This window comes from Indicator indicator, chromosome Z, assembly GCF_027791375.1.
Source record: "Indicator indicator isolate 239-I01 chromosome Z, UM_Iind_1.1, whole genome shotgun sequence".
Taxonomy (NCBI): Eukaryota; Metazoa; Chordata; class Aves; order Piciformes; family Indicatoridae; genus Indicator; species Indicator indicator.
The window spans coordinates 31,151,774-31,169,137 of NC_072053.1; the positions used below are offsets into that span (position 1 = coordinate 31,151,774).

At 38.6% G+C, this 17,364-nt stretch overlaps 1 protein-coding gene across 3 annotated transcripts in view; it reads left to right on the forward strand.

The window, feature by feature from the left end:
* The window catches only part of CWC27 (CWC27 spliceosome associated cyclophilin), a 125,167-nt gene that overhangs the window by 86,924 nt on the left and 20,879 nt on the right, over nucleotides 1-17,364 (forward strand). For all 3 annotated transcript variants that reach the window (XM_054397428.1, XM_054397427.1, XM_054397426.1), the window contains 2 exons: nucleotides 14,309-14,418; nucleotides 17,043-17,146. In XM_054397428.1, the coding sequence (XP_054253403.1) occupies nucleotides 14,309-14,418; nucleotides 17,043-17,146 (214 nt within the window). The remainder of the gene's footprint in view (nucleotides 1-14,308; nucleotides 14,419-17,042; nucleotides 17,147-17,364) is intronic.

Below are 17,364 nucleotides of genomic sequence, written 5' to 3' on the forward strand. Positions count from 1 at the left end.
AGATCCTCCTGGATCTGCTGAGACAGAAGAGGAGATTGGGTACAATCAGCACCAGTTCACCAAGGGCAGATCCTGCCTGACAAACCTGGTGGGCTTCTATGACAAGGTCACAACATTAATAGATGAAGGCCAAGCAACTGACATCATTTATCTGGACCTGAGCAAAGCCTTTGACAGTGTCCCTCATGAAATCCTGGTCTCCAAGCTTGTAAAGTGGGGGTTTGATGGATGGACCATTCAGTGCATAGAAAACAGGCTTGACAGCCACACCCAAGGAGTTGCTGTCAATGGGTCCATGTTAAAGTGGAGGCCAGTGACAAGTGGAGTCCCTCAAGGATCAGTACTGGGATCAGTCTTGTTTAACATCTTTGTGGATGACATGGACAGTGGCATGTCCATGGTCTCCAGCCACACTCCTGGAATAGTCATGGAAGCTAATGGCAAGAACCAGAAGGAAGAACTGCCCATCATAAGTGAAGATCAGGTTTGTGATCACCTGAAGAGCCTTAAAGTGTTCAAGTCCATGGGACCCGACGGGATATACCCACGGGTACTGAGAGAACTGTCAGATGAGGTTGCTAAACCCCTCTCTATTGTACTCCAAAAGTCCTGGCAGTCTGGGGAAGTCCCCACTGACTGGAAAAGGGGAAACATTACTCCCATTTTCAAAAAGGGGAAGAAGGAAGAACCAGGGAACTACAGGCCAGTCAGTCTCACTTCTGTGCCTGGTAAGATCATGGAGCAGATCCTCCTGGAGGCACTACTGAGACAGAAGAATAGTGAAGAGGTGATTGGGTACAGTCAGCATGGGTTTACCAAGGGCACATCCTGCCTGACAAACCTGGTGGCCTTCTATGAACAGGTGACAACATTAATAGATGAGGGGAGAGCAACTGATGTCATTTACCTGGACCTGAGCAAAGCCTTCGACACTGTCCTGCACCACATCCTGGACTCCAAACTGGTGACACATGGGTTTGATGAGTGGACCATGAGATGGATAAAGAACTGGCTTGATGGCCGCACCCAAAGAGTGGCTGTCAATGGCTCCATGTCCCAGTGGAGGCCAGTGACAAGTGGAGTCCTTCAGGGATCAGTCCTGGGACCAGTCTTGGTCAACATCTTTGTTGGTGACAGGGACAGTAGCATTGAGTGCACCCTCAGCAAGTTTGCTGATGACACCAAGCTGTGTGGTGCAGCAGACATGCTGGAGGGAAGGGATGGCATCCAGAGGGACCTTGACAGGCTGGAGAGGTGGGCACAAGCCAACCTCATGAGGTTCAGCAAGACCAAGTGCAAGGTCCTGCATCTGGGTCGAGACAATCCCAAGCACAAATACAGACTGGGCAGTGACTGGCTGGAAAGCAGCCCTGAGGAGAGGGACTTCAGGGTGCTGGTGGATGAGAAGCTCAACATGAGCTTCAGTGTGCACTTGCAGCCCAGAAAGCCAACCAGATCCTGGGCTGCATCAAGAGAAGTGTGGCCAGCAGGTCAAGGGAGGTGATTCTCCCCCTTTACTCAGCTCTGGTGAGACCCCACCTGGAGTGCTGCATCCAGTTCTGGAGCCCCTATTACAAGAGGGATCTGGACATGCTGGAAGGTGTCCAGAGGAGGGCCACCAGGATGATGAGAGGGCTGGAGCACCTCTCCTATGAGGACAGACTGAAAGAGTTGGGGCTGTTCAGTCTGGAGAAGAGAAGGCTCCGAGGTGACCTTATTGTGGCCTTTCAATATCTGAAGGGGGCCTGCAAGAAAGCTGGGGAGGGACTTTTTAGGCTATCAGGTAGTGATAGGAGCAGGGGGAATGTAACAAAGCTGGAAGTGGGGAGATTCAGACTGGATGTGAGGAAGAAGTTCTTCTGCATGAGAGTGGTGAGAGCCTGGAATGGGTTGCCCAGGGAGGTGGTTGGGACTCCATCCCTGGAGGTGTTTAAGGCCAGGCTGGATGAGGCTCTGGCCAGCCTGATGTAGTGTGAGGTGTCCCTGCCCATGGCAGTGGGGTTGGAACTAGATGATCCTTGTGGTCCCTTCCAACCCTGACTGATTCTATGATTCTATAATTGAGTGCACCCTCAGCAAGTTCACCGACGACACCAAGCTGTGTGGTGCAGCAGACACGCTGGAGGGAAGGGATGGCATCCAGAGGGACCTTGACAGGCTGGAGAGGTGGGCCCATGAGGTTCAACAAGACCAAACGCAAGGTCCTGCATCTGGGTCAGGGCAATCTGAAGCACCAATATAGGCTGGGCAGTGACTGGCTTGAGAGCAGCCCTGAAGAAAAGGACTTGGGGTGCTGGTGGAGGAGAAGTTCAGGGGGAATGGAACAAAACTAGAAATGGGTAGATTCAGATTGGATATTAGGAAGAAATTCTTCACCATGGGGGTGGTGAGACACTGGAACAAGTTGCCCAGGGAGGTGGTAGAAGCCCCATCTGGAGGTTTTTAAGGCCAGGCTGGATGTGGCTCTGAGCAACCTGATCTAGTGTGAGTTGTCCCTGCCCACGGCAAGGGGGTTGGAACTGAATGATCCTTGAGGTGCCTTCTAACCCTAACAGTTCTATGGTTCTATGAAATTCAAAGGTTTGAACAAGTTCATAATGCCATGCTATTGAAAAATATTGAAGTTTACTGTAAACATATAAAATTGACTGTTCTGTGCAAAACACTCATTTTCTATTGAGTCTGTGCAAGTCTTCAGCATGAGTCAGTTTTGGTGATTGCACGGAGAAAAGCAACAAAGGGGACCAATGGTCTGGAAAGCATAATACTTGAAGATCATAAGAACTGGGGCTCTACTTTAGAGAAGAGATTACTTCGTAAAAAGAGAGATACTAACAATCATCAAGAATGTTAAAGCCTACCATTAAGAGGAAGTTGTTCTGTGTAATCCCTGTGGAGAAGGCTGGAGGTAGACTTCAACTGCACCTAAGGAGATTTAGATTAAATGTTGGGGAAAACCTCCCAGAGCTAAATATGATGACCTACAAAGTGAACTTTTCAAGAGCGGATACTTCATAGAACTGATGTAGAAAAAGTCAGTCCTGCCTTTTGAGAGGGATGAGCTTATATATCCTGTTTTTCAAGATTCTGTGAAGCACAAAATCAAAAAGAAAGGTATGATAAGACCTGAAAGAAGATTCTCATGAGGAGAAACTAAGCATCCTCTTAATGGTGATACTAGTTAGGTGGAAACATTTCCAGAAGCATTGTCTTTACCATCACTGTGAGTCTTTAAATCAAGCAGTTAATATGAAGGCTCGGTTGTAGGACTGCCAAAGTGAAAAATTTTGTGGTGGTAGAGACTCTACCATTACAAAATCCACATCTGATGAATAACTGTAAAAAACTCATTCAATGTAATCAATACAGTCTTCAAGGAGAGGAAACTACTCCATTAGCTAGAATGAACATGTAGTGCTTAAAAGTGATGAGTGAAAGGCCAATGGGAGATTTACTGTGTAACTGGTGTGTATTTTGGATTAAATATAAGAACAGCTTTAATTGAGATGTGAGTTTATAAAGCTAGACATTTAGAAGTGATAAAACACCATTGTGAAATGTCAAAGTTCACTGACAGTTACCACATGGTTGTTTGCTTAGACATTGAGAAACACATTAGTCGTCCTCTGTCTAAATGTGAATTAATATTGACACTGGGAGCAAAGAAAGCCATGAAGTTGCTATACGTACTGCATGTTTTGAAGCCAGTGAAGCCAATATAACAAGTATGAAAATGGGGGATCATTGTGGGAAAGCATGTATATAAAATATATAGCCGTGATCATAATTTGTTTTGTGAATAGCTAGTTTTGCCAAAAGGAATGACCCTGTAGCCCTGTAAAATAACCACAAATAATCTTTGGGAGAGGATTTTGTTTATAAACAAATAACATTTGTTATCTGCTATTCTTCTAAGGAATTTCCATGGTATCTATCAAATCCATATGTGAATAACTAGGTAAATAACAAAAATTTACTTTTTTTGTTTCCTTTATCCACGCTTTCATGGTTTTTTGTGAGGTTTTTTTGTTTGTTTTGTTTTGTTTTTTAATCTCTAAAACCTTTTCCAGCTCTTGGTTTGGATATTATTTCAGAGCCAGCAGCAATCAGAACAGAACAAGGTAGAGATTCAAGCCAAAGTATTTTTTTTTAATCTGGTCCTTTAAAGTTTGGAAGTTGGATTGTCCTTGCTACTTTGTCAGAACAAGAACTCCTATGGCCAAAATTCAGATTAAGGGGTATAAACTCAACATAAAAATAAGGGAGATAATTTAAAATTTAGAGTAAGTGTGTTTTGTAACATTTTATAAATTGTATTGTGTATGCCATTTGCAGTTTCATTTACAGTGGATTATATAGTAAGGAAGAACATGAATTTAATAAATAAAATTACTGTCTAAATGTATTTAGCAAGGAAGCTTTCTGTCTTTATGGAATCAAGGATAACAACAGCATATTCTCTGCCTTGGAGTGCTGGGTCCACATTTGTGTCACAGGGGAAAAACATTTTCAGTTTCAGGTAAAAGGAAAGTCTTTGTCTTATTTAAATGCACTAAAATGTATCGAAGTATCAGCCACACCAACAGTCACGTAACATTCTCAAACATTAGCACTTGATGAAATAATGTTCTTACATTATTTGTAACAAAAACATCATTATATGATGTAGTTAATGGTGTTTTCCTGTTGGCTACCTCTGTCTTGATTTCAGCTTATGTCAAAATTATCAAAATGCTGAGAGCATAGACTGGCACTTACTAAATATCACTTCTTATAATGCTGTCTTCCTGATTAGTGACTTTGATTTATATAAAGTTTGTTACTATGAAGTTTAAAATGGTCAGTTTTGGGATTCTACCCAATGTATTTTAGCAATCATTTAGATGCCCTTCCCAAGCCTATCAATTTGTTGTCATTTGAATTGCACAAAATTTCTCATCTGTGTGGTAAGAAAAAGTACAGTTGCATGAGAAATACATTCCTAGTAGAGGATGAAGGAACTTGCAGACTTTAAGAATACCTGGCAAAATTGAAATTTTAATATGGATTATAAGTAAAAGGTTACATCTACATTAGTGTTTTACCACAGACCAGATGTGCACTTGTCGATAAAGCTGCACTGGGAGATGCACAGCAGGAGCACACCTGATGAGCTCCAGCTGGTAATCTAAACTTTTTTTAAAGGATTGAGTCTGTTTACACTTACAACAAAACTTTTATCTTCACCATGCTTTGTGTGGAGTTAAAAGTAGTTTTGTGAAGTTTCCCTGTCCCACTCTAGCCAGTACTCATATTTTTTGTCTCTAAAGTCTGTTAGAATTCAACAGTTCTGTACCATCAGCTTTAAGAAGATATAGATTAAAATTTAGAATATATACTAGGAACAGTAAGTAGCAGCTAACCTAATAGAATTGTAGAATCATAGGCTTGTTTTGGTTGGAAAAGACCTTTAAGATTGAGTCCAACCATCAACCTTACACCACCATGGCCACTAAACCACATCCCAAAGGACCATGTCCATGTGTTTCGTGAACACCTCCAGGGATGGTGATTCCACCACCTCCCTGGGCAACCTATTTCAATGCTTGACCACTCTTTCTATAAAGGAATTTTTCCTAATGTCCAATCTAAACCTCCCTTGGTGCAACTTCAGGCCATTTCTTATCATCCTATCACCTGACATTAGAGAGAAGAAACTGACCCCCATCTGAATACAAACTCCTTTCAGGGTGTCGTAGAGAGCAATGAGGTCTCCCCTCAGCCACATCTTCTCCAGACTAAAAAAATCCCAGTTCCCTTAGCCACTCATAAGACTTATTCTCTAGACCCTTCTCACCAGCTTTGTTGCCTTCCTCTGGGCAGGGTCCTCTGGATCCTGCTCCAGCAACTCGATGTGTCCTTCTTGTAGTGACCTTCTTGTAGTGAGGAGCCCAAAACTGAACACAGTGTTTGAGGTGCAGCCTCACCAGTACTGAGCAGAGTGGCACAATCTGCTACTCCTGCTGACCACACTATTCCTGATACAATCCAGGATGCTGTTGGCCTTCTTGGCCACCTAAACACACTGCTGGGTCATGTTCAGCTGTCTGTCTACCAGCACCCCCAGGTCCTTTTCTGACAGGCACCTTTCCAGCCAGTCTGCCCCAGGCCTGTAGCATTGCATGGGTTAGGTGTGACCCAAGTGCAGGACCCAACACTTGGCTTTATTAAATCTCATATGATTGACCTGAGCTGCATTGAGTGTGTCCTTCAGATCGAGGGAAGTTCTCCTTCCCCTTTACTCTTCCCTAGTGAGGCCCCACCTAGAATATTGCATCCAATTCTGGGCTCCTCAGTTCAAGAGGGAGAGGGATCTACTTGAGAGAGTCCAGAGGAGGTCTACAAGGATGGTTGACTAGAGCACATGCCTTATAAGGAAAAGCTGAGACCTGTGGCTTTTTAGTCTGGAAAGAAGACTGAGAGGGGATCTAATGAACGTATATACATATCTGAGGGCTGGATGTCAGGAAGGAAGGGACAGCCACTTCTCACTTGTGCCCTGTGATAGGACAAGGGGCAATGGATGTAAACTACAGCACAGGAAGTTCCACCTCAACATGAGGGAGAACTTTACTGTAAGGGTCACAGAGCACTGTGCTGTGCTAGGGAGCACAGGCTCCCCAGAGAGGTTGTGGAGTCTCCTTCTCTGGAGACTTTCAAACCCATCCGGATGCATTCTTGTGTGACCTGTGCTAGATTCTATGGTCCTGCTCTGGCAGGGGAGTTGGACTTGAAGGTCACCAGAGGTCCCTTCCAACCCCTAATATCCTGTGATCCCGTGACCTCATCCCATTGATCCTGCCTGTCCAGATTTATTTGCAGAGTCTTCCTGCTGTCAAGCAGAACAATGCTCCCAAACAATTTACTGTCATCTGCTGTCATGTAGTGATGCTTGAATAGTAATTTAAGAAGCAAAATTTCATTGAGCAAAGGTTTCTAAACTTCCTTAATAATACTAATTGTTAAAACACTTAACAGTTGCAAATATGTTCGGGTTTTTATAAAACCAGCATGGTTGTTTATCTCAAATTTCGCTTTAGGCTCGGTGTAACATCACCTCACTATATTGTACGTTATAATTGCCATGTTACCAAAATTTAAACAAAGACTGAATATTTACATTGGATCTTTGTAGGAGTATTGGAAAAACATTGTTGAAAACCTATTAATTTATTAATCATCAAGAAACAAAAATGTCACTAAATACTACATTCTAGCACAGGAAGTACTAGGTTGGTGGAGGGAAGAAAAAATGTGCAAAGTATCAATACCTTGTGAGTCGTGTTGGAATGTTAGTATTAACGGAAAATAATTTTTCACACAAACATATAGCAAAGACATTAGGAAAGCCACAGTAAGTGAAAGATACTCCAGGTTTGTAATAGAACACAAACAGAACATGAATTTACATTGCAATGTGGCCGTGATTGTGTGTTTATTGTTACAAAGGCATTAACTGTAGAAGCACAGTTGTATTATTGCACTTGGTTCCAAGTATACCACAAAAAAATATATTGATCAGTTGGATACAAGGTGTGTGTGGGGGGGGGAGACGACAAGGAAGGAAAACAAACAAAACCCCTAAAACTAGCAAGAGAGTAGGTGAATTATTAGGAGATATTGGTTTATGATGTCTGATGGAACGGTAGCATATTTAAAAATGGGAAGTGAAAGAAATGAAGGATACTTTTGCTATGAAACAGCCATTTACAACTGAAGAAGAAACTTTAGAAACACTGGAGTTTGAAAACAATGAAATCTAACAGCCGTAAAATTGTGTTACACCTGACCAAGTAATTTTGCCCCCCTTAAGCCCTTCTGCATTATTTTACATTTAAGAAATTGCATGTATTTAAAAGAAACTACTACCAGCAAACTAATTAATGTGTAGCAGGAGTTATTCCGTTGTTCTCTGCTGATCCTCTTGGGGAACATATGATGGAGAGTGAGTTATGATGTGCTCTATCAGGTATGTCTATGCAGATTGTGCAGACACTTGCACAGTGTCTGTCTATGCTCTGAGCTGGCCGCATTAGGAAATTCAGTAAGACCAGAAGACCACAGTAAGGCTTACATCATATTAGACTTCTTGCAGGATCAGAGCTAAATCTAGCAGAATGTTAATTAACAGGTGGCAGCACAGCACATCTCTTTTACATCCATTGTCTGATGTTTATTGGTATTAATATTTCAAGTTGTTCACATATTGTTACATATTATACCTGCCTATTTATTTTCTTTCAGGGATGAATTAAGAAAGGTTAGGGGGGGTGTGAGAATTTAAGTATTCACATTGTTTCAACAGGACTGAGGAAAAAACCTAATTACCTCCATGCATATTTGATTATAACCAGCCTTCCAGTTTGTGAATAAGATTGTTGAGAATGCCAGACTGCTGTCAAGACCTTACTTTAAATAAGATGTTTTTTTCTTCTATGTGACAGTTGCTGTAGTGATGCCAGAAATTACATCAAACACTATAATTTGAGTGCTGAATTACTTCAGCATTTTGAAGTACTTAATCAAATATTTGAAAAAGTTCTGTAGTGTAAACCTGTGAATATACTTCATTGAAATTTGCTTTAGACAAATACCATCTGCCCAGTTGTTTAAATACATGTTGGTTTTAGATATTAGTAGTAGTATTTAAGAAGTAGCATTTTTTTTCTTGTTAGAACATTTTTGTAAGCTGTCTGGTAAATGATGTAATTTGTCAACATGAGAAAACAGAAAAGCTACAGAGTACTATATGAGCAGAGAAATGTAACCACTAACGTGAAACCCAACACTCAAGCATAAGAATTTTACTGAGGCAAGAAGTGTTTTGTGTTTTTAATTGTGGTATGGTAATCAAATGAAAATCCCCTCCAAATCTGTCAAGAATGCCAGTTTAAACTCATGTTTATTGAGTTTTAAAGATCTAAGTCCAGTCTTATATGGAAATATGCTTTCTTGAAGTCTGAAACTTATTAGAATTGTGCACCCTTGAGAAAATCATTAAAACAATTAATTCCAAATTTGGTGGTTTGGAAATTATGCAGCACAAATAAATATGAATATTTTGCAGTATATACAGTATAGCTGCATTGTATCAAAGTAGTCACCTGGAATGTGTCACTTCTGTTTTCTTCCACCATGTACATTTTTTTCCTCAAAAAATAATAGCCACCATCCTTATTCATTCACTTCCTTGCTAAATTGAATGCTTTTACATCTTGTCTCTGTCTGCAAAAGAAAAGAGAACAACAAAAACTCACTGTAAGACATCTTTGATTTTAATGGTAATTAACCATATCAGTTGCTAGTTAATTTAGTAGAAAATTAATCATGTTTTAGATTGGGATTGTGTGCCTAAAAGCTACCAAAGCGCAGAAAAGATTTACATAAATCTTCTTCTGTAACATATTAAAGTTTACATTGTTTTGCAAATCAGTGGGCTCTACTCTTTCAAATGAATGTTTCGAAGCTCCCAGAATAAATTCTACAATTTTTTTTGAGTTGGCTAAGTGAACTATAAAGTTTGTTATAGAACTGTTGCTTTTTTCACTGTAGCTAACTGAAAATCCAACAATCAGTCCAATCCTGAAAGCTCATTCTTTAAGCAAATCTATTCAGATACTCACAGTTACTAAATATTTCCTGAGTCTTACCTAATCTGTAAGCAAACAGTGGCTCTTCAGGACCTTAGGCAGGCCAGAGCTGCAGTAACAGTAACTGAACAGTAGTTAAAGGTGCCAAGAAAATCACAAGTAGAATTAGTCCTAAATGAAAATATACTGGAGAGTATGTTATAAATTCTTTCAAGCATAGCTGTATTTCATACTGTATTTTCTGTTATATTCATTTTTATAGTACTTTATGGTAAATTAGTGCTTTTATTTTCATAGACATAAATGTTAGTTCTTGAAATCTTTTTACTAAATTCTGGAAAAGTGTGTTGTTTGTTTTAGATATTAATTTTAGAAAGCAACTTTATGTTCTCCATCTGTTGCTTCTGATAGGAAATCCATTGTAATTCCATAAATATTAATATAGAATAGGTTGCTTGAAGCCTCATCCTGCGTGGTCTTACGTACTTCCAGATATGAGGCATCCACAGCTTCTCTGGGCAACCTGTTCTACTGTCTCATCACCATCATAATAAAGAACTTCTTCCTAATATGTAATCTTTATCGACCTGCTCTACTTTTAAACCATTGCACCTTGTCCTGTCACCACAGGCCCTTTTAAAAAGTCCATTTTCAGCTTTCCCATAGGCCCACTTCAGATACAGGAAGGCTGCTTATAATGTCTTCCAAGAGCCTTCTCTTCTCCAGCCTGAAAAGACCCAGCTTCCTCAGCCTGTCATCATAGCAGAGGTGCTCCAGCGCCCTAATTATTTTTGTGGCCTTCCTCTGGACCCTCTCAAACAGGTCAATGTCCTTCTTGGGGCTTCAGAACTGGATGCAGTACTCCTGGCGGGGTCTCACAAGAGCACAACAGAGGGACAGAATCACTTGGCTTGACCTGCTGGCCATGCATCTTGATATTAAGGCATATCAGAATTTCTTTTCTGATTCTTAAGGAGTTTGTTTTTGGGGAAAAAAACAGCTTTTCTCTTCAAGATTTCAATCTCATTAAGATTTTTTAAATAAGTACTGTGATTCCAGAAGAATGCAGTGTAAAACTGAATAATGCTAAATAGCTGGAAGTGGCCTGTACTGTGCAAATGCAGGAATGTGTTTTAGGCCTCTTATTTTAATGCACAAAAAAATCAGTTATAATTTAATAGTTGTTCAGGGTTTTCCAGGTTTTTTTGTTTCCCTTTTGGTATTTACAAATTCTAGCTATGCCATGCACCTCTTGACATTTCTTTCCAGTAGATTTTTTATCGTACAACGTGTGTCATCTGAGTTGCTAAAGAGCACATTTGAGTCACTGATGAAAGTTAAAGGGCCCACCACATCTAAAACATATACAAACCTTGCTATACACACTCTGTTATCTTGCATTAGTTCTCCATGAGTTCATGATTATTTGTGCAAACTGCATTACAAGAATTGATGGGTTTACTATTGTGCAGGTCAGCATATCAGGAATGTTTAGTAAAATACTTAAGTCTATTGGTATAAAAATCCTTGTGCTAGCTTACCTCATCCAAGGAAAAAATGTAAACCAAAATTCTTTCATTGATCCTTGTCAGCACTGTAGGTTCTTTCTTTTTCATAAAACAACATGTAATTTTCTCTCTCACAATATGTGTTGTTCATACCTGTCTGAAGATTAGTGTGTTTCGGGTAACACTTGCAGCAAGCTAAAGTGCTTCTTTTTTGCAACAAATGTTTTATGCACAGCTTTGTTATCTCTTTCTTACAGAAGGGGGAAAAAATCTCTAGATTTTGTACAGATCCTACCACTTCATTACAAGGACAGACATCATTACAAAGTTTGTCAAAATTGGTAGAAGTAAAAAAAATGGTAAAATAACAAAATTCGTGCTGTGGAGAATTGCATGCATACTATCAAAAATAAATTGTCTCAAACTTACCTGTGCCACAGTTGACGTAAGTGCTGAGACAAAAGTCACCCTACCTACAATGCTAGAAATGAAGCCCAGTCATTAAGGCCTGTATGAATGTGAGCACAAGCAGTGGTCCTACTTTTCTGATCTACCACAGTCAGCAGGCCTAGAACTCATACTTCTGATTTTCATGAAGTGGAAGATAAAATTCAGTTGTGGTTTCTGAAATAGAGCACATCCAATGCAATTTTTGTTAAGAGTATTTATTTTGCTGTTAAATTTGCCAGAATTAAGCGTAAAACTAAGAAGCTTTCTCTTCTGCTCCACTTCCTATTTCAAGATTAATCCAAACCCATCCCATCTGGCACTCAGTTTTGTTCAGTACCTTCAGATCAAGTTCTCATGTCTTCATTGTATTTCTGCAGTCTCACAGTTAAAAACTGACATAATTTGAACTGTTCCTGATTTAACTGTGAGCAAAATGAGCTCTTCTGTATTTTTTTTAAATCACTCTTTTCCTTTCTGGCTTAAAAACTTCTGAATCTCCTCCTTAATTTCAGTCTATCACTGGAAACCATGTCTTAGAAATAAAGTTTTAGGTTAGATTGCACCATCAGGTTGGCATCTGTTAGGAGTAGTTCAGGATAGAAAAATCTTATCTGAAAAAGAATAAATTACTTAAATGCTGAAGTTTTTGTTACAATGAGATTAAGGCTCTCTTGGCAGTACCTCATGCTGTCTGAGGTAAGTAGCAGTATACTTAGACTTCATACCACTTTGAACAAATTTTGTATTTTCTTTAAGGAAGGATGGGGGGTTATGGTTTTTTTTTTCCCCCATGATCTTCCTTACTGACAGCAACTTTTTCAAACCAAGGAGAAATGTCTTTCTTTGCCTGAAGCTATTTACACTTTGTGATGAAATGTCTAGAGCAGAAGTATGCAAGATCGCTGTAACTTAAGCTAGCATTGTCTGCATCCTGCTATGTTTAATAGGGCATTTAATTGTTATTTCACTGCTGTACATTCATGACATGTTTCATTCACTTTTCACTGAATAAATCCTTTTAGATTAAGAGGTTTGGAATTTAAATATATTAATACAACTGCAAGCTGGACCTAAGTTTGTCAAGCTTGATGTGAAGGTTATGTCCCTCATACAGTGCTGTGGTTCCTTCTTTATCCAACTCTATTAAAAAAAGATTTGAAAGGGCTGTGGGATGCTGACTGGGATATAGGAAGTAGTAGCCAGAAATTTCTTTTATAAAAGTGTTCTTCCCACCAACAAATCTCTCTTCCAGAAGTTTTCTTTTCCTTGTTAATTATCATAGAATCATAGAATGTTAGGGGTTGTAAGAGACCTCTAGTGATACCTAGTGCAACTTCCCCTTCCAAAGCAGGATCACCTAGGGCAGGCCAACACATCCAGGCTAGTTTTGAAAGTCTCCAGAGAGGAGACTCCACAACTCCTCTGGGCAGTCTGTTCCAGTGCTCTCTAACCTTCACAGTGCACCCCAGGATATCATTGGCTCTCTTGGCCACAAAGGCACATTGCTGTCCCATGGAGAACTTGCTGAATGGTGTTGTGTATATTTGATTGCTTTCCCTAATAATCTTTAAATACATTCATGCAATATGTGAATTAGGACAAAAAAAGGAACTAAGAGATTTTATTTGGAGAAATACTGAAAAAAATATTTTATATGTAGATATACTATTGCATGTTTCCCCTCATTATGAAAGTCTGTGTTTATAAACATCATAGGAAACTTTAAATGAGAGAGAAATTTAGTTTAAAATAAGAAATTTTCCCTGCATTGCTGTCAGCAGTCATCTACGTTCAAAGAAGTATGTGGAGTTTGATTTAGATTTACAGTTGATAAGGCTGTGTATACTGAAATCCTTTGGAACAATTTTCTCAGTAAATATTTTATGTTCATCATTTGCAATGAGCCTGTGGAGGTTTTCCTTTTCTGTTCCTTATCAGGAATAACAAAAATGTAAATATGTGTAAATAAATTTAAAGTATGCTAAACCCGTCTGTGAAATGTCTTAATTCGAGAGGAATAAAATGTGAAAGAATAGTGTTAATCAATTTTCAAATTGAGTTTTTGTCCTGTTGGATTATTGGTTGTGGTTAATGGCCCTGCATGGATATTCTGCAGAGAAGAAACTGTTTAAAAAAAAAAAAAAAAAAAGAGTAGTCCAGATAATACTTCGTTATTACAAAGTTTTTTTTCCTGATTGTCAAGATGGACTCTGTTTAAAGTAAATATGGGGGGGTTATCCATGTTGTAATATCAAGGATTTGATCTGTGGCTACTTCAGCCTAAAACCAGGAAAAATGTCTTTACAGACAATATTTGCCTGTTTGTCTGCTCTATAACAGTCACAGAATTGTAATACACATAATAGTTTGGCTGCTTCAAGAAAGACCTTCAGAAATTAAGGTAAACTTGCTAAAGGAATTTCAATAGATTTCATTTGTCATCTTAAACATCAGGATTTTTATTTCTGTTGCCATGCTGTCCCTGACTCCATAGTGAAATAAAATTGAAACAAAAATTTTGGAATTAATCTGTCCAGTACAGTGTTGTGGTTTGCATTTTAACAAGTAGCAAATCATTCTGTTTGCTGGGAAAGCAATACAGCTGAAACATTCTATGAAAATGTTTTCCTTGATATTCCAGAAGTTACACACGTTCTCCAAAATTACACTAAATCATAAAACCAAATTTGATTTGTTTAACCAATATATTTCCTTACTTAGTGGAGGACCCTGCTCCAAACAGTGTTGTTGAAGAATACCTTCAGGAGAAGAGAAAATATGAAGACAAGAGGAAGCAGCAGCCAAAGAAAGGGATTTCTCGTGAAGATCAGGTAATAGTTGGACAATCTGGGGGAAAAAAAAATCCAGAAAAAATTCTGAATATGTTTCCTTCTTCATTTGTGTAAAACTAAAGTTTTAAAATATATTGTTTCATTTTCCACTAACAGAGTCTTATTATTTGTAAAAATAAATACGTATACTCTTCAATCTCATATTTTTAATTACCCAGGTAGACAGGTAAATGAAATTTCCATGTGTATTTGAAACTGCTATCATTTTAGTCACTAAAACCATCCAAAATGCAGAGGTATCTTTGATGATATTTACAAGAGTTTGCATTTCTATACAGTGCTTTCTTTGTCTCTGCAGCTTGCATTAAGATAACACCATGACAGGAGTTTGCATACTTGGCATCTGTTCAAGCTGGGATTTTTAACACATTAAGTTATGTCATAAAGAAGTCAAAGTAATCCATATCTTTTGGTGTTGTGAAACGAACAGAAATAGGTTTTTAACTATACTGTAAAAAGAATAAATAATGAAAATTAGTTAGGATGTATGTAGACTTTAGTATGCAAATAAAAGCAAAGTAAACTTTAACATAAATACTTGAAACCGTTAAATATATGAAACAGCCTGTGTAGTGGAAAATACTATTAGCTTAAAATCTGTGCAGTACATCAAACACATTGGTTTGTAAATGCATGTGAATTTGGCTACAAAGGTGTTCATATTCAACTGTTGAAGCTAGAAGAGACTGGAAGCAAGGCTTACTAACTTCAAAGTAGCAGTTGGCAAACTTTTATACATGTGGCAGGCTGATTTAGCTCTAAACTAAGATGTTTATTCACACTTTGTACATTTGAAAGCCTATTAACTGTGAATCAATGAGTACTAAATCTTTGTTGGCAAGGTGGATCAAGAGACTTAAAACCAGTTGTAATGAATTTATATTAGCCCTATCCTGGACATCATACGAAAACAAGACGACAAGGATGTGTATTTTAGTAGATCTCAGTTTTTATTTATGTGACTGTGATGGGACCTATTCAAAAATGATTAATCCAGTTCATTTATAGAGAGCCTTGCATCCCCCTTACCTGCTCCTACAGGGCAGTGCCATTGTCCATCCCCTGTAGAAGAGTTAAAGAAGAAGGGGAAAATATGTCTCCTTACAGTACTAGACATTGGAAGTCCTAACATTTAAATTCTACAAGGAACAATTTATAACATTTGATCTACAATATGGCATATAATCACTGCCTGCCAAAATGCCTACTAAGATATTTCAAGATTATTTGTATCATCAAATCCCTTCACAGGAATGTTGGCACCAGAGAAAGTCAGACAAAGACACAAAGAATGTGGCTTTGGTTGGCCACAATTTCATGTAAAAAGTTTTAAGTTTGTATTCTTCTGATGGCCAAGGCAGAGGTTTTCTGTCTTCTATGTTGCAAGTATGAGGTTTGTTTGCAATAGTGTGGAAAACTCTAGAACTTGAATGATTTGCAGGCCCAAATACCTGAAATTTCCCACTCTCCCACCTAAAACAGAAGATTGAAGAGGAAATAAAGAAAATAAATGGGAAAAAATAGAAGAAAAGAAAACCCAAAACCTGCCATTGGTAGTGCTAAAATATGTTTTTGAAAGAATTCAAAAGCCAGGAAACTCCTAAAGTTAAGATTGCTCCCAGAAGGGAATTTGATTCCAGTGAACGCTTCTGGTATTTCCTATTTCTGTTTTCTATTCTTGTTTAGTTTTTATACTCTTAAATTTGAAAAACTTGGCCAAACAAAGCTAAACAGTCATAAAGAGGTGTTTTACCACATAGGTGGCCAACCTATCACCTACAGATCAAATGTAGCCTGCCACATAATTCAGTCAAGAGTTTATTCCCTGGTGCTTTCCTTTCCAGGAATATCATGAATATCGGCAAGGAATAAGGTGTGGGCTGTGCAAGTTATTCTTAGGGTCTGCCCTTTTGTTTGAAGGGTCCCCATGACAAGGCACACAATTTTGGTATAAGCAAAATCTCTTTCCATGTGATCAGAAATAATACCTGCAGTGCAATCTTCAGGTGTCACCTGAGATTGGTGACTTTGTTTTAGCTGAATGACCAGAATGTCTGCTGGAGAATAAAATACCAAACACAAATCAGTATGAGCTTAATGTATGCAGCATAAGGATCTCCAGCAGTAGAATTAATTAAGGTGTTTCATTTGAGCATTTGAGTCAAAAGCTTTGAATTTTTTTCAATGCCAGTGCATAATTTAAAGGATCAACAAAGTATTTAAACTTCAGTAAAACTGAGTCTTCAAAGTTTAAATGATGTGCAGTTTATACACTGAGTTGCTTTATAACAAGAAAATAGCCATTTAAAAACAGTAAAATTTGTTGCCAGCAGTCAGGTGTTTTATTCTGTAAGTAGACAGAGGCTTTTGTTCCTTCAATATGAATTTTGATTTCACAGGCCAACCAGCCATACATCTGCTCTCACACCATCAGGGCACCCTCCTTGCTTGCTCCTGCTGCCTCAGTGTTGGTTGCTCACTTTTCTTAATCTCTTGAAGGACATTCTCAATGCATTCTTGCTGTCTTTTTTAAAAATGTTGTACTTATATGTTGTTGTGTATAAATATTTATAACTTTGCTAATGCCATGCATTTAATTTCAGACACTGGCACTGTTGGACCGATTTAAATCAAAGTTAACCCAAGCAATTGAAGAAACTCCTGAAGATGCAGCCTCAGAACCTGAAGTAGATAATGATGAAGGATGGTGAGTTCTTTGTATTTAATTTCCTGTGTTTACTACTAGCAATCCTACCACACTAATACAGTCTCACTGTTAAGCATAAATTTAAGGATTATCAGAAACACCACATGCAGACACAGCTTACAGCAGCAGGAGTCAGTTAAAATACACTGGTATAACAATCTGGGAAAAAAAAGCAGCAGAGTAGAAGACATTTTCCTTTGTGAAGTTTCAAGTCCTAC